The sequence below is a fragment of the Papaver somniferum genome, chromosome 8 (assembly GCF_003573695.1).
Source record: "Papaver somniferum cultivar HN1 chromosome 8, ASM357369v1, whole genome shotgun sequence".
In the NCBI taxonomy this organism is placed as follows: domain Eukaryota; kingdom Viridiplantae; phylum Streptophyta; class Magnoliopsida; order Ranunculales; family Papaveraceae; genus Papaver; species Papaver somniferum.
The window spans coordinates 38,096,808-38,123,938 of record NC_039365.1 but is presented as its reverse complement, the minus strand read 5'-3'; the positions used below and the strand labels follow the sequence as shown (position 1 = coordinate 38,123,938).

General features: G+C 36.9%; 2 protein-coding genes across 4 annotated transcripts; one reads left to right on the top strand and one right to left on the bottom strand.

Moving 5' to 3' along the window:
- The first annotated feature begins 2,904 nt into the window (after positions 1-2,904).
- On the top strand, positions 2,905-7,564 carry LOC113306589. 2 transcript variants are annotated; one of them, XM_026555521.1, is made up of 7 exons: positions 2,905-3,028; positions 3,246-3,341; positions 3,798-3,844; positions 4,603-5,028; positions 5,267-5,479; positions 6,017-6,142; positions 6,236-7,564. In XM_026555521.1, exons 2-7 carry the CDS (start codon positions 3,314-3,316, stop codon positions 7,499-7,501), a joined length of 2,106 nt encoding a protein of 701 aa, XP_026411306.1. In that variant the 5' UTR covers positions 2,905-3,028; positions 3,246-3,313; the 3' UTR covers positions 7,502-7,564. The 2 variants fall into 2 exon arrangements, with proteins under 2 accessions (XP_026411306.1, XP_026411305.1); XM_026555520.1 differs by having other exon boundaries at positions 3,022-3,105.
- A 13,627-nt stretch (positions 7,565-21,191) lies between these two features.
- On the bottom strand, positions 21,192-26,924 carry LOC113306588 (receptor protein-tyrosine kinase CEPR2-like). Of its 2 annotated transcripts, XM_026555518.1 has the most exons (4): positions 26,366-26,924; positions 24,809-24,908; positions 21,891-24,510; positions 21,192-21,791 (listed from the first exon to the last, which is right to left on the bottom strand). In XM_026555518.1, the coding sequence occupies exons 2-4, from the start codon at positions 24,881-24,883 to the stop codon at positions 21,439-21,441; spliced, it is 3,048 nt and encodes a 1,015-aa protein (XP_026411303.1). In that variant the 5' UTR covers positions 24,884-24,908; positions 26,366-26,924; the 3' UTR covers positions 21,192-21,438. The 2 variants fall into 2 exon arrangements, with proteins under 2 accessions (XP_026411303.1, XP_026411304.1); XM_026555519.1 differs by lacking the exon at positions 24,809-24,908 and having other exon boundaries at positions 21,315-21,791; positions 26,366-26,920.
- Between the last annotated feature and the right edge of the window lie 207 nt (positions 26,925-27,131).

The window sequence follows — 27,131 nt, the reverse complement described above, 5'->3', positions numbered from 1 at the left end:
GGACTCTCGAGTTCCCTAGCCTTCATTTTTAGCTCTCACAAGAGTTCAAGTTATTAAAAGGGGGACCCATGATACAGGTGTATCCGTACTCCTTTAGGGAACTTAGTTAACCTCAAGCTAAGTTGAGGGAATAATCCTATTCTAGGAAGCTAAGTTGAGGGAAGAATCCTATTCTAAGCAGGAATCCTTGTTTAGGCATAATTCCTAGTTAAAGAAGAGTTTTGTTTTAGGCAATACTCTTAGTTTAGGAAATAGATTCCTAATAGAAGTCCTTGGTCGACTGAGTTGAAAGCTATAAATTGAGTGCTTTGGATAATATCTAAGCACGGAGATTACGCACTGAAAACCTAGAGAGAAAGCTTGGGACAACACTTGTGCAAGCTTAGCAAATAGTTTAAGGTTAATCCACTGTTTAGAGAAGATTGTGAGCGTAACAAAGAGAGAATTGTAATCGTTTTCTTGTTCATAATCAGAGAAGATATTTTCTTCGAATTACTACTTGTGTCCTGTTTTCTAAGTTTCTCGTCAATTATTATTATGAATTCCTCTTTATAGTAATAACTACTAAGGTATAGAGATCAATACGTACCACTCCTAGTTGTAAACTAGAGTCGTCCTCTCTCTAAAACCCTTATAGGTTTAGCGGCTAAAACGTCTTCACCTGGGGATTTGTGAAGCCAGGTCCAACTATCATTTTATCTTGATAGTTCATGTATCATGATCTTGTTTGATTGTTGAGATGCTCACTAGAATAGGATAGATAGAAATCGCAAAACTCTCTTCGTCTCAGACTTTGTGATTCCACATGTATAATACTTGTGAGGTGAATAATAATCTAGACTGCTCTTCGGGAAACATAAGTCTGGATTTTGAGGTTAGCTAGACTTCGCATATTGCTATCGGTTTCCAGTCTCACCTTAATCCATTGATCAAAAAGGAAATGACACATATAAGCTTATCTGTGGGAGATATATTGGTTTAAATTCTTCAATTGAGTTGAAGCAACTCTTAGGCTGTGAAGGACGTCACTAAGGAAATCATTTGCGCGGAGTCCTGTTGGGATTCAAGAGGCGTAAGGAGTGCGACTGTAACTGAATTACTTTGAGGGTTTAATTCAGTCTTAACTACATTTCAGTCTGAAGTTAATTGGTAGTATGCTAGTGTCTGTAGAGGTTTAATACAACTTGGTTTTCAAATCTGGACTAGGTCCCGGTATTTTTCTGCATTTGCGGTTTCCTCGTTAACAAAATTTCTGGTGTCTGTGTTATTTCTTTTTCTGCATTATAATGTTTATGTTTATAATTGAAATATCACAAGTTGTACGTAAATCAATCAAAGTAGATACACCCATCCTTGTTTGTTGGATACGACTTGATTGATTCTTGGATATTGATTTTTGAGATCGTCCAAGAACTTTCACGCGTAAATCAGATTCACGGATTTTGTTCTGTCAACTTTCTGATTGTGAGAGAAAAAGGTATAACTCTGAATATTATTCCTTGATTGAGATTCATTAAGTTGAACTCTCGGAATTATATTTAAGTTTTTCCCATACAAGTTGCCTAAGAAAAAATAGGTGGTGTATTTTGGTACCCCTACGTTTTCAGTTGGTTCCTAAGCAAACGAGTGTTGATATGCTTATGCTGAATCTTGTCGAAAACGTTGGGAAGAAATGAAAGAACATTAGGTAGTCAGGCGCCGGGTCTGTAAGGAGGTTTCAGTCGTGCAAGACTCGGCCACTGATTTTTACTATTGTTGTTCCTTTTCGCGTTGATGGCCAATGACTAAAAACATTTTCCTTGACGTGTCTAACATACTGCCATCCTTAAACATCATATGCATTCGAAAGAAAAGCTATCATTATCAGAATTATTAATGTAAGTAAAAATCGTCAATTAGTTGGTTACTCACTATTTAAACTTAGGGTGGTACATCCTTTTCCCTAATTTAATTTCTATCAATTTTTACCACTATTTTATAAGAAATAAGTTACTTTGATTGTTCTTGATTATTCGGGGTCGTGGTTATCTTGATTATTCGGGATTGTGGTTATCTTGTGATGGTATCTACTATTTTTGATGACTTGGGATTTTTCTTAAGAAACCTAGTAAACCAAAAGATCTTAAAATCAATGATAAGATAGTGATTAGACTCTGAATTCCAAAACAACTCAGACCTATTTAGCTGATTGAGAGGTTTGTTTATCTTTTACTAAATAGGATAACTGTCATGGGTGGACTTTACTGTCTTTATCCGTTTTCTGAAAAAAGAAAAGGAATGGAAGAGGTCAAACTCGGCTATTTTATATAATGGCATAAAAAAACGTCCACTTTTTTTATTGTGATTTCGGGTACTTTATAAAATACCCCCTAAAAGCAACTTTTTTGTACAAATTTAGGAAATAAAGATGAATAATTTTTTCTTTTACAAAAACATAATGCAATCACACAAAGTAAGTCTATACCATTATTTATTTTAAGTATCCGGCCAATATAATTCGGTTTAGATATTACAATAAAAGAAAACCTTATAAAATGTAAAAATGGACCCAAAAATATATTTTCTATAAATTAAACATTTCATCTGATTCTGGAAAAATAGATACTATCACTTTTTATTAACTTTTTCAGAATTGGAGGAAGCATACGGTTGGTGTAGAGTTCGATAACGAGGATTTTTTACTTTTTTCCTTTTTCTAGTAAGGTATCTGCCAAAATGTCTAGATCTCTTAATTGTAATTCTCTCCATGATAGAAACATAACCAAATTTCATGCACCATTATGCTTGCTCTTAGTAAAGTTTTTCTCGGTGCCCTAATGCTGCTGATGTGGTGACAACTGACAATACTTGGCGACCAAGAGTCCCCATTCCCAAAGCTCCAAAGTTTAAACAGAAAAACTACACCGAGTTGATTTTGTGGCTGGCCTACTGCTGCGGGCATTAGGGTTTTGAGTTTCTACTAGGTACCTATATGCGTTTATAAGACCTACTAGTGAGGCGTACAGTCAGTTGTTAGGTATGCTGTCAGGTATATAATTTTACCCAGAAATAACACCAGAGATTAAACAATAATTCTTGGATTCCTGCTTTGAAAAGAACAATTTTGTATGTTTTCTCAAAACAAATCACTCAAAATTGGCATTAAATTCTGTAACCAAGAAATTCTATTATCAGTAAACGAAAAGATTTGATTTTTAAAAATACAGAAACTGTCTGTCTTTAACAATTTTCTATCTTTTTCACAGATTTCAGTTGGGTTTCTTGAAATTCCTAAGTATTTTGTGGATTGTGGAGTCTGGGGTTTATCAAAATCATGTATCGTGATAAAGGGTTTCAGAAAGGTATGAACTTTATCTTGATTTTGATCTCTTCCCTTTCTCTGTAAAACAATTTTGTATGAATTGACAAGTTAAATTTCTCTATTCACATCTTAGGTTCAGTAGTAGTTATACTAGTAAGGATGTGAAATTCTTAGTGGAAGGGTTTAATTGTTGTCTGTTTTTAGATCCACTTAATTTGTTTGATTACATGGTTCGTTTCGTAATTGATTGTCTATGATGAATTTGCTTGAAAAATGGATGCAGTTAGGGTCATGTTGTTACCTAATTTGTGAAAACGTATTCAACTTTAGGATAGATTTCCTTAAAAGCATTATTCATCACTAATTCGTCAATAGATTGATATTTAATGTTGTGTCTGTTAGGGTAATTTGTTTTAGCATATAGTTTGTTACTTACATTTTGTATTGCCGAAACTAGTAAGTGGTTAATGTTTACTTTCTTAACTAATCTATCCAGGGGAAGAAAACGCGAGAAGAGCTTATTCAACAAGTGTCTTTAAGCCGGTATGTACCACATTAGTATTTCCTCATCTGACTACTTATTTAATGTTTATACCACATACCTATTGTGTCATGTTCGAGTAAATTTCCAATCTGACTTGCTTGTGCTTCTATTACCTGTTGTGTATATTCTGTGATTTAAGACTGTACAAGCAGTTCCTATCCTGTTATTAGTAAGAATGGAAAAGCTGTTATAACTTATCGTGTAATTGTGGATAAAGTTAACATGGTTCAACAAGTTGTGCTATCTAGAATTGGAGAAATTAAGAGCCAAGGATCTTGTCATGTAATTCGTAACATGTTTCCATAACATGTTTCCACATATTAAGCAGAATCTACTTCTTACTACCGTCAATTTCAGGTGTATGCTATACCTTTTTTTATCATTTGTTTGTAAAATTCTAGTTTAAGGCGCTTTTGCTGAGCCGTTGGTTTTTTAATAACATTCTGGTGTTTAGTCTAATAAGATGGTCATCACATTGAGTAGAAAACAGGAATTAGAGAACTATCGAGGAATAGGGCTCGTTCTTTTCCGATATCTTTTTACTTTTTCTTATATGTATCCCCTATATCTGAAATGAATTGGCATTAGTTGGCTTCTGTCTGTATACCTCCGCCTATATGGAACAAATTTTACTGTCGGATCGTGCGGCTTTGATTTGGGAGCGTTGTTTACATTGTACTTGTGCCATTGGATGCAACTTGGGTTAACACGATCTTAAATGTTTTACACTAACAAGTATGATCCTTTTGTTCCACAGCTGCCTGCTGATCATCAAACTTCTCAGAACATCAAAGGCGGAAGCCATCCCTTGAGAAACCAGTCAAATGGCTTGGCTTTGGATGGCAGACAAGGATTTGGGGAGTTAAAGACCTGGTGTGACTCAAGTCGTGGTCCTAGGTCTGTTGGAGAACAAAACCATTCAGTTTCACCAGCCAAGAAGGATTTGCCTGGACACAGAGTCCAAAGAGACAATTATAATCTTCCAGATTTCGTGACTAACTATGAGAATGCGAAATTCTTTGTCATAAAATCCTTCCAAGAAGTAGACATTCATAAAAGCATTAAATATAGTGTTTGGGCAAGTACTCAAAATGGTAATAAGAAGCTGGATGCAGTCTATCATGATGCATATAAATTATCCCGTGAGGCGCGCAAAGTGTGTCCGATCTTTCTCTTCTTTTTGGTAAGTTTTAGTTTTAACCATCTGATACCTTTAGTAAGATTCTTGTTTGGAAATTATTTGATGCTTATTAAACCTGGCTGTAGCATGTATCTTGATACTTCTTTGTGTACTTCAATTATATCCCTTTTATTGGTTAAAAACAATTTACTAAAACCGGTCTTATCTGCTTTTTGAAAACTAATGAAGTCCAACCTAGCTTTTTGTTACTCCTTTTTTGACTTGTTTTGGCTATTATCAGGCGAATGGAAGTGGGCAGTTTGTGGGTCTCGCTGAGATGACTGGACCAGTTGATTTTGATAAGAATATGGACTTTTGGCAGTTAGAAAGGTGGAATGGGTTCTTCCCTGTTGAATGGCGCATAATAAAAGATATCCCGAATCATCATTTTCAACACATCTTAAATGAATTCAATGAAAACAAGCCTGTAACTTACTGTAGGGATACTCAGGAGGTACTTTCCCCCCTCATCTCCTTCTTGTTACACTGTTTTGATTGGTCAAATGGGTCCTCTTTGCAGTATGCTTGTGATACAGATGTGAACCACTTTTTATTCAAACCTACGGATAAAAATCTACTCTTTTCCTAGGTTGTATATAAAGAGGAGTTCTATATACACCAAAAAAATACCTAGTGAACTCGGATGCTTGTACTCAAGCTTGAACTGTTGTTATTTTCCTTTTAATACTAACTGTCTTGTTTAAAACCGAAAACAGTTTTTGTTTTTCCCTTGAATAACATCTGAAAATTTAAAAATATTTGTTGTTTAATATAACATGCTTTTGGGCCTACAACCTAGTTTCCAGACTGGATCCTCATTTCTAGAATTTAACGAACAAGATACAGCAGGAACTTGGATGCATCCTGTTTCAGAAATTCTGCAACTTGGATGCATCCTGCATCCTGTTCTGGATACAGCAGGAACTTAATTGCTTGAAGCGATCCTTGACTTGAATTAATATGTTGTCAACAACTTGATTACTGTTTGCAGATTGGATTGAAGAAAGGCTTACAGATGCTGGACATTTTCAAGAGCTATCAAGTGACAACAATGTTGCTAGATGACTACGATTTCTATGAAAAACAGGGAAAATTGCTGCCTAGCAGGAGCAGTAAGGTTGAAGAATTTCTATGAAAAATCAGGAACAAGTTGCACGTTTTTACTGTTCTGTTTGTCTAGTCAATATACATGATTGTCAATTGTGTGCAGGGACAGGATCCTCCCGTCTTCCATGGTTATGCTTCAAGTCCCTCAACAAAGGCTACATCATATTCTGCACGTACAGTTGCTCCTAGTCTCCAGGCGAAGGCGATACCGAACTCTCGAGGATTGCCTACTGGACGTACTAATGTTGCTAGTCTCCTGACAAAGACAACATCATTTCCTCAATCCCGGCCCGCTGCATGTATAGATGCTCCTAGTCTCCAGGCGAAGGCGGTGCCGAACTCTCGAGGATTGCCTACTGCACGTACTAATGTTGCTAGTCTTTTGACAAAGACAACATCGTATCCTCAATCCCGGCCCGCTGCATGTATAGATGCTCCTAGTCTCCGGGCGAAGGCGGTGCCGAACTCTCGAGGATTGCCTACTGCACGTACTAATGTTGCTAGTCTCCTGACCAAGACGACATCATATTCTCAACCCCTGCCAATTGCACGTTCAGATGCTCCCAATCCATCAACGAGGACATTGAATTCTCCTTCAGTATCTACACATAGTGAAACCATCCATGCTAAAGAAGAATGCATGCTCGTCGCATCTTCTGATTACAAAGAAAATTCAGATACTGATAAGACAAATGGAGTTTTCGAAGTGGGTGATTTGGTGATGGTATATCTGAAAATTCGGACCTTCCCTTCAAAAAAGCTACATATGAAGCGAATTGGACCATTTCGTATTCTGAGGCGGATAGATGACAAAGACTATAAAGTCCATTTGCCTCCTGATTATCGTATCAATAACATTTTCAGTGCGGAAGACTTGTCACATGAAACAGGTGATATTGTTCCTCCTATCAAGCTCCCAAGTCGGTTACTAATCGCTAAAGATCGAATTTCAGTTGTTTTATGTAAAGACACAGTCACTTCAACTAGACGGACGTACACCAAATTTCTGGTTAAGTGGAAATACATTCAACAAGATACATGGCTTAACGAAGATACTTTCCAACAACTGGATCCAGAATTCTATAAGCGTTACATGGCATACATAGATGAAGAACATGTTCCTGAACCTGCAGTTACAATGTCAGAATCAGTTCCTGCCACGGATTCTCCCAAAACGAACATAGCAGTTCCTGAATCTGTGGGTAACAATGTTTGCGACTCAAGTAGAACGCCAGAATCTGATCCTGTCACTGAATCGTCCCAGATGAACATAGCAGTTCCTGAATCTATGGGTAAAAATGTTAGCAACTCAAGTACAACTTTAGAATCTGACCTTGTCACTGAATCGTCTAAATCAGCAGTTACCTGATTTTTAATCCTCATTGTACTGTTCAAAGTGATTAGATATTGAATAAAACCAGTTTTGTGTGTAGTTTTGTAGAATAATAAGGATGAGATTTAATTGGTAATGTTTGCAAGAATATGCTGAGGCTTTGAACAACGCTGACTCTCAGAGACAAACTTCAAGAAGCCAGTGGTGGCACCAACCTGGGCAGTAACACCCTAAGATTTGTTGCAGGAACCGCATCAGAACAACAAATGTACAGATTTACTCTTACAGAAGGGTCAGACCTTAGTAGTAGACCTTGCATTTAGCATCCTCGAAGATGTTCTTCCCATGTCTTCAACAGAAGACCTGGGAGGACACGAAGAAGGAACCAGTACAAGATGAAAAAACAAAATACCATGATTATGCGACTTGTTCGATTATAACCAACATATTTACACTGTTTTACACGAAAAATGGCATAAGTTGCAGCTTAGAAGATGTTGTAATATTAAGATTGCGGTAAATACGGATTCGATGCTCGGACTTGAAAAGATTTTTAAAACAAAAATATATACACAATATGTCACAAGATCAAGAGGAACCAGGACTCAGGATTCCAATGTGTTTCATATTCAAGTGGCTCAGAAAATAATTCTAGGCGATTATAGCTCAAAATAAAACAAGTATTAACTCTATCTTTGCCAAATTAGATTCCATAAAATATTACTTGTATATGATAAGCATGGAACATCAAGAATCCCTAGGACTAAGCATGTTCCATCAAACAAAATCACAAGTAATTAATTGAAATCATAAATCAATTAAAATCGGTGCAAAAAGTGAATTAAGAATTATTTAAATAACCACATGGCTGAAAAACAGCTTCCTCCATCATCCCAGTATTGGGGTTTAGCTACTCATAATAATCATGTTCTTAAAATACATACTTGATGCTCAAAATATGATTAAAAGAGTGAAAAATATAATACAGTGAAACTACGACCCTCTTTAAGCGTCCAGAGAAGAACGATAGAATACCACTGCTGTAAAAACGATACCTCACGGCTGCTGTTGACGCTGCTGTTTTAAGACCCTCGGACGCTAGTCGTTGACACTGTTGATAAACGACTGTCTATGCTGGTGTGTTCTTCGTGTTCTTCGAGCTTTGTTAATGGCAGCAGCAGCAGCAGCAGGTACAATTCCTGCAACTCCTCCTGCGCCTCTCTGCTGGCCTCCCAATCGACCCCTAACTCTTGATAAAACTTTCTCTCACTTCCCACCAGCCTTTATATACCAATAGGGTCCAAATAACTCGATTAAATCCGAGTTTATCTCCCTTTTTTCTTCACGTGCAGTTGAGAGAGAAATCTCTTTTCTGTTGCTTTGTACGCGTCTTCTGGCAATTTCTTACGCTCCAAAATTCTCCTAATCCTTAAACAAGACTAGATACACTTTACTTCAACGTAAAACTCTCCCAGAATCTCTAAATATATTTGAAAACTTCACAGAGAACACATATTCTGTTTGGACTTTGATCGCTTCTCACGGACATTCCAGCCCAATTCGATCAGCCCAATCACTTGCATAGGGTCTGTTTAGGTCTAACAGGATTATCCCAACTGATTTCCGGTGTTTAATCGCATTAAAACTCCTCCAATAATCGAACCAAAATCTGCCAGACGATGCATGCATTTTCCCGCCAAAATTTGCTTTTAAATTTGAGAAGTTGACCTCCCCTTATCTGTTGCTGGTCTCCCTTTAGCAGCTGCCTGGAAATGGGTCACCCCTTAGTAATTAGGTTACCCCTTATCCAAAATCAAGGATCCGTATAGCAAGTGTCCTCTGGGGCATTTTCCGCACTTTTTCCGGGGTTCCTCCGGGGTATTTCTGGGGTACTTCCGGTACACTTCTGGGGCGCTTCCGGTACTCTATCAACGGAGGTCCAAACGCCGCATTTTCAGCCAATTTCGCTGCAAATCCTTATTCTTCTAAAAACACCTACAAATAAATAAAATAACCAAATAAGTACAAAATTGAGCACTAACAATATATACAAATGAGCTATATTAGACACATAAATGCGTCTATCAAATACCCCCAAACTTATTATTTGCTAGTCCCGAGCAAATCAAAACTACAAAATAAAATCCTAACTCACTGTCGCAGGCATCGTCGATTGCATTTAGCGTATGCAATAAGCCTTTAAACCCCTAGGTGGCCCTAGTGGCCGAGTTATAGTCTCGGGAGGGCTTACCAGAGATATACCCATAAAACCTGTACTCCAGACCTTAGCTATCTACGCAGAACCTTGGAAGGCACTAAAGAATCTCCTTGGTTGGCATACTTATTGACTACAGGAAGAAGTACCCTGATGCGAAATTCCAATTGCTGTACACGAGTTTGCACTCAAGCATACTAAAATTCATATAAAGTGACAGAGCTCTACTCAGATAGTTGCACTATGGACATCATATTCGGAGTCAAAACTAATCACATGGATAGATCAAGAAGATGGATATAGAAAACATAGATGGTTTTGATGTTTACTAAGTGAACGACGTTTCCCATATCTGTCTGAAGGCCTCCGCCAAAATGAACCTATCCTAATGGATTGAGATACTAGTCTGACTAATATCAACACATTGGCATATACAAGGGTACCAGTGGTCGATAACCTAACTCTAGGTCAACACAACTGGCATATACAAGGGTACCAGTGGTCGACTTTATTGAATTTATTCCTTTTGGTCAAATGGTCTGGTCTCAATTTCTTTCTTCTTTCATTTTTTTTTTTTTTTTTTTTTTTTTTTTTTTTTTTTTTTTTTTTTTTTTTTTTTTTTTTTTTTTTTTTTTTTTTTTTTTTTTTTTTTTTTTTTTTTTTTTTTTTTTTTTTTTTTTTTTTTTTTTTTTTGGCTGAAGGTATCTCAATCACTCTAATTCACCCTAGCATTGGTAACAACTTGAATCGTGGGCCCCACCTATTACTTAGAGAAACATAGTTTAAAAACAAAATAAAATAAAAATAGAAGTGAAAAGGACTCAACGAGATATGGTGAAACTATCATGTTATTTCTAACACCTGAGCTCTGTGCTTTTATGAATAGACTCTTTAGATGTTTCCATCTAATCAGATTGGTTCCTCAAACTCCTACAATCAAAATGCTTCCATCCACTTAGATTAGTTAGTGCAATCCTCAATAGGCATAAATTTCTAGGCTCTGGAGTTTATTTATTGCAACTAAAAAAGTTTCTCCCATACCCCCAAACTTAAACCTAACATTGTCCTCAATGTTCTAAAGATAAAATTAAAAACATGAACAAGGAGAAACTATTACCATTCGAAGAAAAAGAGTTAAGGAAAGATATTACCTGGTTGCATGAGTTTGGGTTACCTCCCAAGAAGTGCTAAGTTTAAAGTCTTCAGCCAGACATAGAAAAGGTTTAGTCAACTCGTACCGTATAACAATAGCCGGAATAACTGTGGGTCTTTAAAACCAAAAAGAGCTGACAAAAGGAAACTGCAGTGAACCAAGAAAATGTACAAGACTAGCATGCCCTTACCTAGTTTCTGGATAACTATCGCTAATTGCGGTTCAGGTTCAGGTTCTATGAAGGGGTCTAAATAGACTATTTTCCTCGGATGCATTTCCTCATAGGTAGGATTCAAATTATTAGGTCCTAGAGTCTGGAAAAACTCAGATAAGAATCTGGAATCACAAAATAACCTAAATAATTTAGGATCCTCTAAGTCAATTAGGTATGACTTACATAGTTGACCACAGTCAGAGTAGTGGTCATTCTGAAGCAAATGTGTCGATTCTAATTTCCTAAAGTACTTAGGCTTAGTCTTAGAACTTAATAAGTGACACATTTGAAATCTAAACGTTCCCACAGTTGGAAGAAAACTATTTGGTGGGAAAACAAAGTCAATCTGGGGATCATAGCCTGGGCAAACCACATCAACCAGAGGATGGGTTTCTAACGACTGAACTTTTTTCATGACATCGTTAGGTTCGGGAAACCTAGTATGAAGATAATCTTGTAAGATGGTTGAGGCATGGATATCAAGTCCTATGTGAGGCGACTTTCTGAGAGTTAAAGGTAAAGCACTAGGAAAGTGATAATCACCCCCAAACTTAGAGTTTTCAGTGTTTCTAGTTAGACTAGCCACAATCTCCCTAATTTCTAGGTCATCAGATTCCTGAAAATGGGCAATTGATTCTTCTAAGTTGTAATCTTGCGGTGTATCCTCATTAATATCTACGAGTTCATCTAAGACTATTGTTTCTAAATCGTACGACTCTGAAACAGTATTCTCAGGGTAAAACCGTTCCTCGAAACCATCATCGATTACAGTTTCTAAATCGTTCGACTCGAAAACAGTAGTCTCAAGATAAACCGGTTCCTCTAAACCTTTATCGGATTCGTAAACAGGACATACTACATCGTCTAAAACGGTGGAATCCCTAATCAAATCCTTGTCCTTTTGAATAGGTGAATAATCATAATAATTATTTGGATTTGAACTAGAAATAATATAATCATTATAAAGCTCAATTGGATTACTAGATTCCTGATTACTATGCCTACATATTTCAGATTCTTCATCACTACTATCCTCATCATCATAATAGTACGAAGATGATTGAACCTTATCTAAATAAGTAGTGTTACCAATTATAACCTCGTTATCTTGATTATGTGAAAAAGTATCTTCATTCTCAAGGGTATTATTGGATACACTATATTGGCAATTCAAGTTATTTCGAGCAATACTTTCGTTCGTCTCTAACTCAAGTCTACGTGTCGACTCAGCTATCCTCTCAAGGGTCTCTTCCAAAGAAAGCTCCCTTAGTGTAGGATCTAAGTTTTGAGTTAATCTATTGAGGATATCTTCTACAGATTCAGTTGTTGTTGCAGTTCTTTCGTCCATATCTACGTTATTCACCTCATCTAATTTATACGTCGATTCAGCTAACTGACGTGATGACTCAGCTAAATTCCTAAGAGTCTCTTCTAGAGAAGGAATAGGAACTGAAGGATCATAATAAGGACTACTTTTCAATAGTTTGATTGTATCCTCTAGAGACGAAGAACTAGTACTATAATCTTCTTGCTCGTATGACTGATGCGCGTGCGGATAGTAATTGGGATCACCATGGTATGAACCATAACCTTAAAAAGGTTGGCGTCCCCAACCACTATTCTCACTATGGTCATAATACTGATGATGTCCATATTCAAATTCAGGTCGATATTCATTGTATTGGCTTCTATCATACCAGTTCGACATTCTTAATTGCAGGGGAAATCTACACAATCACAAACAAGGCCGACTCGACTCCACCAAAACAAACCTAAATATTTCTAGCAAACAAAAAGCATGATGGCTCCACTTAGATTGTTTTCTAGACCAGCTTCTATTCCTTCGAAAAGGAATTCGTTACAATTTGAGCACACCCCTCTGGAATCAATCCGAGCTAATGTAAGTTGAATCGAGGCGAGGGAAGCTCAGTGGAGCTTTGATACCCAAGGCCTCACCGCTATCACAAGGCGGCGCAGTCACGCATTCAACTCACAGAAACCATCATGAACTTTGAAATGTGCTTAAAGAGCAACCAATATTTTTCGAACGAGTTTCCTATTAAGCTCGTTACCCTATTGGTCTCGTTCTATTCAAAATTTTAGGCTTAGGTTCGCGTTTGGTTTCGTTTTCCTAAGGCGGGCAAGAAGGAAACGGTGATGAAATCCGAGTCCTTATCTTGTTTAGGCCAGGCCTTGCCCTTTACTAGGAAAATAAAGACAGTCTGGTTCGTCCTCAAACAATTATCACCTTAAGGAAGACAGTAACCCGCTTGCAGGAGATTCGCGGGTGTTTCGATTGGACTTACCTCCCGTACCAGACGGGCGATGAACCGTTGTCGTCGACTCGGGCCACGACTCCTATGACGTGTGCGAACCCGAGGGGCCGAGACGATATAGTAATCGTCGTCCTTCCCTGCAAACAGTTTGTATTTAAATTTTTTTTTAATTTATAACCCTTCCGTAGGGTTTTAAAAATAATGTCCAAAGTCCAGAATAAAGTCCAAATAAAAAGTCCAAAATTACAAAAATTATGAAAAATAAAGCCTATTTACAAATTCTAAAAATAAATAAATAAAAGCTATATACAAAAAAAAATAATAATAATAAAAATTAAATCCTAAAAAAAATTATGTCTTTTTCTTCTTCTCTTTTAGCTTTTAACTTTTAGCTTTAAGCTTTTTGTTCCCAAGTCCTTAGTATTCCACTTCGAACCTGTAAATCAAAGACACAAAAAGAAACGTAAAAAGGAACAAATAATAGTAAAAAAAAAATAAAATAAAATAATAAACCTAAAAACAAATCTATATACAAGTCCGCGTCGGCGGCGCCATTTTGTTGTAATATTAAGATTGCGGTAAATACGGATTCGATGCTCGGACTTGAAAAGATTTTTAAAACAAAAATATATACACAATATGTCACAAGATCAAGAGGAACCAGGACTCAGGATTCCAATGTGTTTCATATTCAAGTGGCTCAGAAAATAATTCTAGGCGATTATAGCTCAAAATAAAACAAGTATTAACTCTATCTTTGCCAAATTAGATTCCATAAAATATTACTTGTATATGATAAGCATGGAACATCAAGAATCCCTAGGACTAAGCATGTTCCATCAAACAAAATCACAAGTAATTAATTGAAATCATAAATCAATTAAAATCGGTGCAAAAAGTGAATTAAGAATTATTTAAATAACCACATGGCTGAAAAACAGCTTCCTCCATCATCCCAGTATTGGGGTTTAGCTACTCATAATAATCATGTTCTTAAAATACATACTTGATGCTCAAAATATGATTAAAAGAGTGAAAAATATAATACAGTGAAACTACGACCCTCTTTAAGCGTCCAGAGAAGAACGATAGAATACCACTGCTGTAAAAACGATACCTCACGGCTGCTGTTGACGCTGCTGTTTTAAGACCCTCGGACGCTAGTCGTTGACACTGTTGATAAACGACTGTCTATGCTGGTGTGTTCTTCGTGTTCTTCGAGCTTTGTTAATGGCAGCAGCAGCAGCAGCAGGTACAATTCCTGCAACTCCTCCTGCGCCTCTCTGCTGGCCTCCCAATCGACCCCTAACTCTTGATAAAACTTTCTCTCACTTCCCACCAGCCTTTATATACCAATAGGGTCCAAATAACTCGATTAAATCCGAGTTTATCTCCCTTTTTTCTTCACGTGCAGTTGAGAGAGAAATCTCTTTTCTGTTGCTTTGTACGCGTCTTCTGGCAATTTCTTACGCTCCAAAATTCTCCTAATCCTTAAACAAGACTAGATACACTTTACTTCAACGTAAAACTCTCCCAGAATCTCTAAATATATTTGAAAACTTCACAGAGAACACATATTCTGTTTGGACTTTGATCGCTTCTCACGGACATTCCAGCCCAATTCGATCAGCCCAATCACTTGCATAGGGTCTGTTTAGGTCTAACAGGATTATCCCAACTGATTTCCGGTGTTTAATCGCATTAAAACTCCTCCAATAATCGAACCAAAATCTGCCAGACGATGCATGCATTTTCCCGCCAAAATTTGCTTTTAAATTTGAGAAGTTGACCTCCCCTTATCTGTTGCTGGTCTCCCTTTAGCAGCTGCCTGGAAATGGGTCACCCCTTAGTAATTAGGTTACCCCTTATCCAAAATCAAGGATCCGTATAGCAAGTGTCCTCTGGGGCATTTTCCGCACTTTTTCCGGGGTTCCTCCGGGGTATTTCTGGGGTACTTCCGGTACACTTCTGGGGCGCTTCCGGTACTCTATCAACGGAGGTCCAAACGCCGCATTTTCAGCCAATTTCGCTGCAAATCCTTATTCTTCTAAAAACACCTACAAATAAATAAAATAACCAAATAAGTACAAAATTGAGCACTAACAATATATACAAATGAGCTATATTAGACACATAAATGCGTCTATCAAATACCCCCAAACTTATTATTTGCTAGTCCCGAGCAAATCAAAACTACAAAATAAAATCCTAACTCACTGTCGCAGGCATCGTCGATTGCATTTAGCGTATGCAATAAGCCTTTAAACCCCTAGGTGGCCCTAGTGGCCGAGTTATAGTCTCGGGAGGGCTTACCAGAGATATACCCATAAAACCTGTACTCCAGACCTTAGCTATCTACGCAGAACCTTGGAAGGCACTAAAGAATCTCCTTGGTTGGCATACTTATTGACTACAGGAAGAAGTACCCTGATGCGAAATTCCAATTGCTGTACACGAGTTTGCACTCAAGCATACTAAAATTCATATAAAGTGACAGAGCTCTACTCAGATAGTTGCACTATGGACATCATATTCGGAGTCAAAACTAATCACATGGATAGATCAAGAAGATGGATATAGAAAACATAGATGGTTTTGATGTTTACTAAGTGAACGACGTTTCCCATATCTGTCTGAAGGCCTCCGCCAAAATGAACCTATCCTAATGGATTGAGATACTAGTCTGACTAATATCAACACATTGGCATATACAAGGGTACCAGTGGTCGATAACCTAACTCTAGGTCAACACAACTGGCATATACAAGGGTACCAGTGGTCGACTTTATTGAATTTATTCCTTTTGGTCAAATGGTCTGGTCTCAATTTCTTTCTTCTTTCATTTTTTTTTTTTTTTTTTTTTTTTTTTTTTTTTTTTTTTTTTTTTTTTTTTTTTTTTTTTTTTTTTTTTTTTTTTTTTTTTTTTTTTTTTTTTTTTTTTTTTTTTTTTTTTTTTTTTTTTTTTTTTTTGGCTGAAGGTATCTCAATCACTCTAATTCACCCTAGCATTGGTAACAACTTGAATCGTGGGCCCCACCTATTACTTAGAGAAACATAGTTTAAAAACAAAATAAAATAAAAATAGAAGTGAAAAGGACTCAACGAGATATGGTGAAACTATCATGTTATTTCTAACACCTGAGCTCTGTGCTTTTATGAATAGACTCTTTAGATGTTTCCATCTAATCTGATTGGTTCCTCAAACTCCTACAATCAAAATGCTTCCATCCACTTAGATTAGTTAGTGCAATCCTCAATAGGCATAAATTTCTAGGCTCTGGAGTTTATTTATTGCAACTAAAAAGTTTCTCCCATACCCCCAAACTTAAACCTAACATTGTCCTCAATGTTCTAAAGATAAAATTAAAAACATGAACAAGGAGAAACTATTACCATTCGAAGAAAAAGAGTTAAGGAAAGATATTACCTGGTTGCATGAGTTTGGGTTACCTCCCAAGAAGTGCTAAGTTTAAAGTCTTCAGCCAGACATAGAAAAGGTTTAGTCAACTCGAACCGTATAACAGTAGCCGGAATAACTGTGGGTCTTTAAAACCAAAAAGAGCTGACAAAAGGAAACTGCAGTAAACCAAGAAAATGTACAATACTGGCATTCCCTTACCTAGTTTCTGGATAACTATCGCTAATTGCGGTTCAGGTTTTATGAAGGGGTCTAAATAGACTATTTTCCTCGGATGCATTTCCTCATAGGTAGGATCCAAATTATTAGGTCCTAGAGTCTGGAAAAACTCAGATAAGAACCTGGAATCACAAAATAACCTAAATAATTTAGGATCCTCTAAGTCAATTAGGTATGACTTACATAGTTGACCACAGTCAGAGTAGTGGTCATTCTGAAGCAAATATGTCGATTCTAATTTCCTAAAGTACTTAGGCTTAGTCTTCGAACTTAATAAGTGACACATTTGAAATCTAAACGTTCCCACAGTTGGAAGAAAACTATTTGGTGGGAAAACAAAATCAATCTGGGGATCATAGCCTGGGCAAACCACATCAACCAGAGGATGGGTTTCTAACGACTGAACTTTTTTCATGACATCATTAGGTTCGGGAAACCTAGTATGAAGATAATCTTGTAAGATGGTTGAGGCATGGATATCAAGTCCTATGTGAGGAGACTTTCTGAGAGTTAAAGGTAAAGCACTAGGAAAGTGATAATCACCCCCAAACTTAGAGTTTTCAGTGTTTCTAGTTAGACTAGCCACAATATCCCTAATTTCTAGGTCATCAGATTCCTGAAAATGGGCAATTGATTCTTCTAAGTTGTAATCTCGCGGTGTATCCTCATTAATATCTACGAGTTCATCTAAGACTATTGTTTCTAAATCGTACGACTCTGAAACAGTATTCTCAGGGTAAAACCGTTCCTCGAAACCATCATCGATTACAGTTTCTAAATCGTTCGATTCGAAAACAGTAGTCTCAAGATAAACCGGTTCCTCTAAACCTTTATCGGCTTCGTAAATAGGAAATACTACATCGTCTAAAACGGTGGTATCCCTAATCAAATCCTCGTCCTTTTGAATAGGTGAATAATCATAAAAATTATTTGGATTTGAACTAGAAATAATATAATCACTATACAGCTCAATTGGATTACTAGACTCCTGATCACTATGCCTACATATTTCAGATTCTTCATTACTGCTATCCTCATCATCATAGTACGAAAATGATTGAACCTTATCTAAATAAGTAGTGTCTTTTATTCTAACCTCGTCCTCTAAATTAGGCAAATATTCACTATTGATATCAAGGGTAAAATTAGAAACACCATTTTGGAAATTTAGATTATTTCGAGCAAGTCTTTCGTTCGTCTCAGCCATCAACTTGAGGGATTCCTCTATAGAAAGTTCTCTTTCATCAAAAACTAAGTTATTCATTTCTGCTAACTTACGTGTTGACTCAGCTAATTTACGTGTTGACTCTAGTAAAGAGGAATTATCAGAAGGATCATAAAAATGACTACTTTTCAATAGTTTGATTGTATCCTCTAGAGACGAAGAACTAGTACTATAATCTTCTTGCTCGTAAGACTGATGCATGTGTGGATAGTAATTGGGCTCACCAGGGTATGACCCATATCCTTCCAAAGGATGGTGTTCCCAACCACTATTCCCAACATGGTCATAAAAAGGATGATGTCCATATTCAAATTCAGGTCGATACTCATTGTATTGGCTTCTATCATACCAGTTCGACATTCTTAATTGCAAGGGAATTCTACACAATCACAAACAAGGCTGACTCGACCAAATCAAACCTATAGAATCTAGCAAAAAAAAAGCATGATGGCTCCACTTAGATTGTTTTCTAGACCAGCTTCTATTCCTTCGAAAAGGAATTCGTTACAATTTGAGCACACCCCTCTGGAATCAATCCGAGCTAATGTAAGTTGAATCGAGGCGAGGGAAGCTCAGTGGAGCTTTGATACCCAAGGCCTCACCGCTATCACAAGGCGGCGCAGTCACGCATTCAACTCACAGAAACCATCATGAACTTTGAAATGTGCTTAAAGAGCAACCAATATTTTTCGAACGAGTTTCCTATTAAGCTCGTTACCCTATTGGTCTCGTTCTATTCAATATTTTAGGCTTAGGTTCGCGTTTGGTTTCGTTTTCCTAAGGCGGGCAAGAAGGAAACGGTGATGAAATCCGAGTCCTTATCTTGTTTAGGCCAGGCCTTGCCCTTTACTAGGAAATTAAAAACAGTCCGGTTCGTCCTCAAACAATTATCACCTTAAGGCAGACAGTAACCCGCTTGCAGGAGATTCGCGGGTGTTTCGATTGGACTTACCTCCCGTACCAGACGGGCGATGAACCGTTGTTGTCGACTCGGGCCACGACTCCTATGCCGTGTGCGAACCCGAGGGGCCGAGACGATATAGTAATCGTCGTCCTTCCCTGCAAACAGTTTGTATTTAATTTTTTTTTAATTTATAACCCTTCCGTAGGGTTTTTAAAAATAATGTCCAAAGTCCAGAATAAAGTCCAAATAAAAAGTCCAAAAATTACAAAAATTATGAAAAATAAAGCCTATTTACAAATTCTAAAAAAAATATATAAAAGCTATATACAAAAATAAATAAAAATAATAATAAAAATAAAATTAAATCCTAAAAAAAAAATTATGTCTTTTTTCTCTTCTCTTTTAGCTTTTAGCTTTTAGCTTTAAGCTTTTTGTTCCCAAGTCCTTAGTATTCCACTTCGAACCTGTAAATCAAAGACACAAAAAGAAACGTAAAAAGGAACAAATAATAATAAATAAATAAAAAATTAAAATTAAAAACAAATCTATATACAAGTCCCCGGCAGCGGCGCCATTTTGTTATAGTAATTCGATTGCGGTAAATAAGGATTCGATGCTCGGACTTGAATAGATTTAAAAACAAAAATATGTACAAAATTTGTCACAAGATCAAGAGGAACCAGGACTCAGGATTCCAATGTGTTTCATATTCAAGTGGCTCAGAAAATAATTCTAGGCGATTATAGCTCAAAATAAAACAAGTATTAACTCTATCTTTGCCAAATTAGATTCCATAAAATATTACTTGTATATGATAAGCATGGAACATCAAGAATCCCTAGGACTAAGCATGTTCCATCAAACAAAATCACAAGTAATTAATTGAAATCATAAATCAATTAAAATCGGTGCAAAAAGTGAATTAAGAATTATTTAAATAACCACATGGCTGAAAAACAGCTTCCTCCATCATCCCAGTATTGGGGTTTAGCTACTCATAATAATCATGTTCTTAAAATACATACTTGATGCTCAAAATATGATTAAAAGAGTGAAAAATATAATACAGTGAAACTACGACCCTCTTTAAGCGTCCAGAGAAGAACGATAGAATACCACTGCTGTAAAAACGATACCTCACGGCTGCTGTTGACGCTGCTGTTTTAAGACCCTCGGACGCTAGTCGTTGACACTGTTGATAAACGACTGTCTATGCTGGTGTGTTCTTCGTGTTCTTCGAGCTTTGTTAATGGCAGCAGCAGCAGCAGGTACAATTCCTGCAACTCCTCCTGCGCCTCTCTGCTGGCCTCCCAATCGACCCCTAACTCTTGATAAAACTTTCTCTCACTTCCCACCAGCCTTTATATACCAATAGAGTCCAAATAACTCGATTAAATCCGAGTTTATCTCCCTTTTTTCTTCACGTGCAGTTGAGAGAGAAATCTCTTTTCTGTTGCTTTGTACGCGTCTTCTGGAAATTTCTTACGCTCCAAAATTCTCCTAATCCTTAAACAAGACTAGATACACTTTACTTCAACGTAAAACTCTCCCAGAATCTCTAAATATATTTGAAAACTTCACAGAGAACACATATTCTGTTTGGACTTTGATCGCTTCTCACGGACATTCCAGCCCAATTCGATCAGCCCAATCACTTGCATAGGGTCTGTTTAGGTCTAACAGGATTATCCCAACTGATTTCCGGTGTTTAATCGCATTAAAACTCCTCCAATAATCGAACCAAAATCTGCCAGACGATGCATGCATTTTCCCGCCAAAATTTGCTTTTAAATTTGAGAAGTTGACCTCCCCTTATCTGTGGCTGGTCTCCCTTTAGCAGCTGCCTGGAAATGGGTCACCCCTTAGTAATTAGGTTACCCCTTATCCAAAATCAAGGATCCGTATAGCAAGTGTCCTCTGGGGCATTTTCCGCACTTTTTCCGGGGTTCCTCCGGGGTATTTCTGGGGTACTTCCGGTACTCTATCAACGGAGGTCCAAACGCCGCATTTTCAGCCAATTTCGCCGCAAATCCTTATTCTTCTAAAAACACCTACAAATAAATAAAATAACCAAATAAGTACAAAATTGAGCACTAACAATATATACAAATGAGCTATATTAGACACATAAATGCGTCTATCAGAAGACCAGCAAAACACCATACTTTTCTTCATAACAAGGCAATCGTATTCATAGAAATTTAGTTATCTAACCGTAATATAGTAATTCCCTGATCATATATAGGATCACAAGAACATGTACCTAGGAAGCAAACTATATATAGCAAGAGAATTTCTAATCACAGAACCTATACTCGTGATCAGAGATTCTCTGCAAACATAAAATTATCAACATTTCTCTTGAATTTTCAGTGTGTTGCAAGCATAGCAAGGATCAGCATCGACGAGCATCTTCACTACTTCTCTCATATTCGGACGTAAATTTGGAAGCTTGGTTGTGCACAGAACAGCTATTTGTAGGACCTTAATCATCTCATCTTCTAACGAGCTTGAAACTCTGGGATCAAGAACTTTGATTGTATCATCTAAGGAGCTCAGATGAGTTGAAACCCAGTAAACAATATCTCTTTCTTCACCAAACTCGGCTTCGACTGGACTCTTGCCTGTTACTAGTTCTAGTAACACAACACCAAAGCTATAGACATCACTCTTTTCGGTCACTTTCAGTGAATATGCGAGTTCTGAAAACAGCAGTAAACAGATTAGTCTCTTCCCAGAAAAGAAATTCTTTAATGTCTAAGTATTAGTTCCAAGTAGAGGAATACAAGTTTCAAACTTACCAGGAGCAATGTATCCATGAGTACCAGCGAAGCAGTTTGAATCCAATACTTTGGAAGTTTCTTCAACAATTTTGGCAATTCCAAAATCAGCAATCTTGGGTTCAAATTCCTCATCAAGTAAAATATTTGTCGATTTTATATCCCTGTGAATAACAGCTGGTGAACAATCATGATGAAGATATGCAATTCCCTTGGCAGCACCCAACGCAATTCTATGTCTTCGAGTCCAATCCAACTCTGGTTTCCCACCCTTGATTTCTCGGCGAAGAGCTTGAAACAGATTTCCATTAGCCATATACTCGAGAACCAAGAAATGAGAACCTCCTTTCATCAAACAAGCATAAAGCTTAAGTATATTTTTATGTCGAACCTTTCCAAGAATATCCATTTCAGATGTCAAAACTTTCACTTCCTTTCCCTTCCATATTTGCTTTACAGCCACTGTTGCACCGCTTTTCTTCAAATCTAATCGATAAACTTTTCCAGTACTTCCACTGCCTAGCAGTGTTGCCCCTTCCAAGTTAGAAATCTCATCTGCATCGAATTCAGTTTGGTGGAATGACTCTAGTTTCCAACACGGGTCTTTTTCAACTCCACCTTCTATATCATTTTGCATGCGAGATTCATTGTACTTGTAGTTCCTGTAACTCACAAGCAGTAGCCCAGCTAATATGATAACCAAAGCTGTCGCTATAATTAAATACAGCACAAGCTTATTTGCGGCATGCTTCTTGTAATCATGACTTCCACTGCAGACACTAAATCCAGAACCAATCTGATTCTCAAATTTCTGGTCAATACAAAGGCCTCCATTACCAGTAAATGCTTGCTCTCCACCCATCATTACCAGATCATTAGGAACTATCCCTGTTAACTGATTATGAGACAAATCAATCGAACTCAGCTTCAATGTATCTAAATTTCCAGGAATCACTCCAGTAAGCTTGTTTCTCGATAAGTTTAAGGAATTCAAACTGCTCATATGTGCAACTGATGAAGGAATGTCACCAGTAAGAGAATTTGAAGCAAGATTTAGATCTACCAACTTGATACACTCACCGAGTTCTTTCGGTATAGGTCCTGTTAATAAATTCTCCTCCAAATGCAATGCCGTTAATTTCTTCAGATTTTTTATTTCAGACGGAATCTTACCAGAGATAGAATTCTTATTTGCATCTAATCTATCTAAGGTAGTAAGCTTGCCGATGTCAGATGGAAGCTCCCCTGAAAACTTGTTATTTTGCAAAAACAACTGACCCAACTTCACAGACAGACCAATCTCTGAAGAAATTCCTCCAGTAAATCTGTTGTCACTGAAATCAATGATATTTGCAGAAGGTAATCCCCAGACCCCACTTGGAATGCTACCATACAAGTCATTTTTATTAATTCTTAATCTCAGCAAAGTCTTGCATTCCGCATAAGAATCAGAAAGTTCCCCACTGAAGTTGTTATCCAAAGCAAGCAAGTACTGCAACTTCCTGTTTTCACATAAGTACTGAGGGAATTCACCAGAAAACTTGTTCTCAGATATATCTAAGCTGGTCATTGGCGAAAACCGACCAAAATTTGCTGGAAATTTTCCTGTGAATTTGTTTCCGTAGATGGAGAATACTTCAAGATGCTTTAAATCTCCAAAACCTTGAGGAAATTCTCCTGAAAAGTTGTTACCATACAATTGGAAGACCACCAAGTTCTTCAGGTTACCAAGTTCAGCAGGCAATTTTCCAGATAATTGGTTCCTAGAAATATCAAATTCGCGGAGAAGGGTGAGACTTGCAATTTCTGATGGGACTTCTCCTGTAAAGTTGTTCACATAAAGTTCAATCTTGTACAAATTTGGCAATGTGGTAATGGCTTTGGGGAAACTCCCTGACAGCTTGTTAGCCGAGAAATCAAATGTGCCCAAAGATTTTAGCTGGAAAATCGAGTCTGGGATGGTACCAATCAAATTGCAGCCAGCCAAAACGATATAGGTTAACTTCTTCAAATTTCCAAGGTTTTCAGGAATTTCACCCTCATCAAAGTTATTTTGGCCAAAACTCAATGAAGTTAATCCAGTTAACTTCCCAGCCCAATCAGGAAGCTTACCGGAAAAGTAGTTCTCAGATAAATCAAGAACTTCCAAGTTTGTCAAAGCAGAAAGATCAGGAATTGTGCCGTTGAGGTTATTTTCTGTGAGATTGAGAGTTTGAAGATTACTGCATTTGATAAACTCGGAAGGAAGTTCACCAGAGAAAGAATTTGAAGCCAATACAAGAGATGTCAAATTTTGAAGAACACATATAGATGATGATATCTCTCCCGAGAGGGATTTGCTTTCAAGAGAGATCCCTGTGACTCGACGAGAGTTCAAATCACATGAGACACCCTCGAAATCACATGGAGAATCTGGTGAGTCTGCTTTCCATGTTGCTAAAGAATTTGAGGGATCCTGTAACTGTGTTTTGAATTCTAAGAGGGCTTGAATTTCAACGGTTAACACTTTTGAGAGAGAGAAATGAAAGAGCAATGAAAAGGTAGCTAAAAGAAGGAAAGAGCGGCGAAACACGGAGGAACCTTTCGACATCGCGAAAGACGATGGTGAAACAATCACTTCACATTCGATAACCGAAAAGACCTGCAACAAAAAATTAGTAGACTGTTTACATATTTAAAGAAACCATTAATTATAAGATAAACTATCCAAACATTTGTTTGAGATTAAAGTACATGCTGTGACAAATTTATGCTTATGTTGCATGTGATAGGAATATTACTTGTCTTTTAACCTCAACGCAGGACTTATTCTTACACTACAGTTACACTATATATATAAGAAAATAAAGCTTAATCAGAATTTAGGTTCAACTGAGCCCTCACAACACCAATTAGTCTATTGTAGTTCAACCAATATGGCTAAATTATAAAGTAAGAACCTTTGCTAACAAACCGTCCAAAAAGCTAAAAACCCAAATGACAGCCGGCCACAGTCGGCTAAAGACAAAATGCATCTTCACATCACATACAATGCAGCATCTAAAAGATGAAAAAGAAAACAAGAGAAGATAAGAAATTACTGTGTTTAGTAGTGTTTTGCAAAACTAAGCTTGCAATTCTAACCACAAACACAAAAAGAACAAACTAGATTACATGTTTAGACAGACTTCATGTGACAGATTTCTGTACATAAAATACCTTTTTAAAAATTGCAATTACTTGGTGAATTGGATCCATCCAGAAACATATCAATCAGATACAGTAGCAACTTGTCACTGTTACTAAAAACATACAATGATACAAAATAATTGCTAACAGGAATCTAAGGATCCTTTTCCAAACTTGGTACTATTTTCTTCACAAACCATTTACTTTTAGTGTTGGGAAATACTAGGCCCATGCCAACAAACTAGATACCAACCTCAGTATGAAGGAAGTGAAGTCACACACCCTATTACCCAAAGTTACCTTACAGTAACTTTTTTTCTTCACCTATAGCCAGTTTGGCAACAAAGTAGTTTTCAGATCAGAAGCAAAATAATATGCTTTACAAAAAGATAATTCTATTGGAAAATTTTGTTACTAATCGAACATCCGACTTTTAAACTTAATGCCGCCAGAAGTTACTTCTTAAGGTGTATCCAAGCTCAGCTGAAATCTAAGTCAGACTCTATCACGACTCTTAAAGAAATATTTGTGACTGATGTTTGACTGACTGACCTAACTAAATCCAAGGATGAAGCTTCTTCTAACCTTCTTCCACTCAACTAACTAATTGGTGCTGTTAAAAGATTTTGCAGTATGGGATTGATTTGGATTATCATTCAGTGGAGTCCTCACGTAAAGCAACAACAAATTGTTTTTTGTTATAGTAAAAGACAATTATTTTCAAGTGGGACCCAAGAAATAGATTATTAAATAATGTAATTAACAACTATGATGTTTACCCTTTAGGGTACTCTAAACCATGGGTCTTGTTGGATCACCAACAACCATTATTTTAATCACAAAAAACCCCATACAAAATTAAATATTTTCATTTTCCATTTTAAAAAAATATAAAGAAGGTGAGGAGAAGATAGTATTATCATTATCATCTAGAAGTAAAGCAAAATGCTTCAAAAAATGAGAAATCAAATGAAAATGAAAATTGAATTCGAATTTTATGAATTTAATTTTGTTGAAAGGAAGATAATTTCAAAATTCAGTCACTGTACACAGAATTATCATGAAGACCATCTTTTGGGGAATCAGAATCTGAAACCATCATTATGTGTAAAAAAGTTTGCCAGTTAAAAAGAAACAAAAGTTAGAACTCAGAATCGTTTCACTTCTGTACTTTCATCAATCATCGTCAATAGAGTAGAAATGTTTACTCTGAAACTACAGAACACGATCATTTTCAACTCATTGCTACAATCTACGTACAACATCATCAAAACCCTCGAACCAACATAATCAGTCCACGAAAAGATTAAAAGTTGTGAATTTCTTACCTGGAAGAACGAACCAACCAGATTCTGAGAGAATGCTTCAAAGACTGAATTCCTTTTTTCAGTAGATCCGATTTCCTTTCTTCTACTACTACTATCCTACAACGAAACTTGTGACGAGAAATACTACTACTAATTAAGCTAAAAAGATGAGGATTTCAACCGATTCATCGAACTTAGTATTTGATTAATTAATTCATTGAATATTTCTTGACGTTTGCGAAGAAAATTCTTCTGTGCGGAGTTCTCGAGACAGAAGAAGATTCACAGAAGTAATGAATATGGAGAGAGACAGAGATAAATCAAACCCGAAGAGGAGGAGTTTTTACAGAGTGAAAGAGAGAGAAAAACTAACTAAATGCACAACTTTTCGAAAAACTGAATAATAAACGTGGTCGTTGGTTGTGTTTGTTTTATTTATTATCAGTAACTAATTTAAGAACCCCAGTTCAGGGTTCATGTATTAGAAAACTGCTGAAAGGTTTACTCGTGCGGGTGGAGAAGATGAGTGGAGTAAGAACAAAGAATTAGTTCTGGAGATGGATAGATTTAAATTTAATGGATGGAGGAACGGTGATTGTGATAGCTGTAGGTATGTTTCTGATAAAGCCAGATTGTGGGGGTTTTTTAATGGAGGGAAAATGACAAAATCAGTGAACAATGAAAATTACAGCACAACTTACGAGGAGTTTTGATGAGCTAATGGCACACTGACTGGATGTAGCCGACGCTGCTTTGAGGGTCTTTGGTCAATTCAGAGACCGTTGAT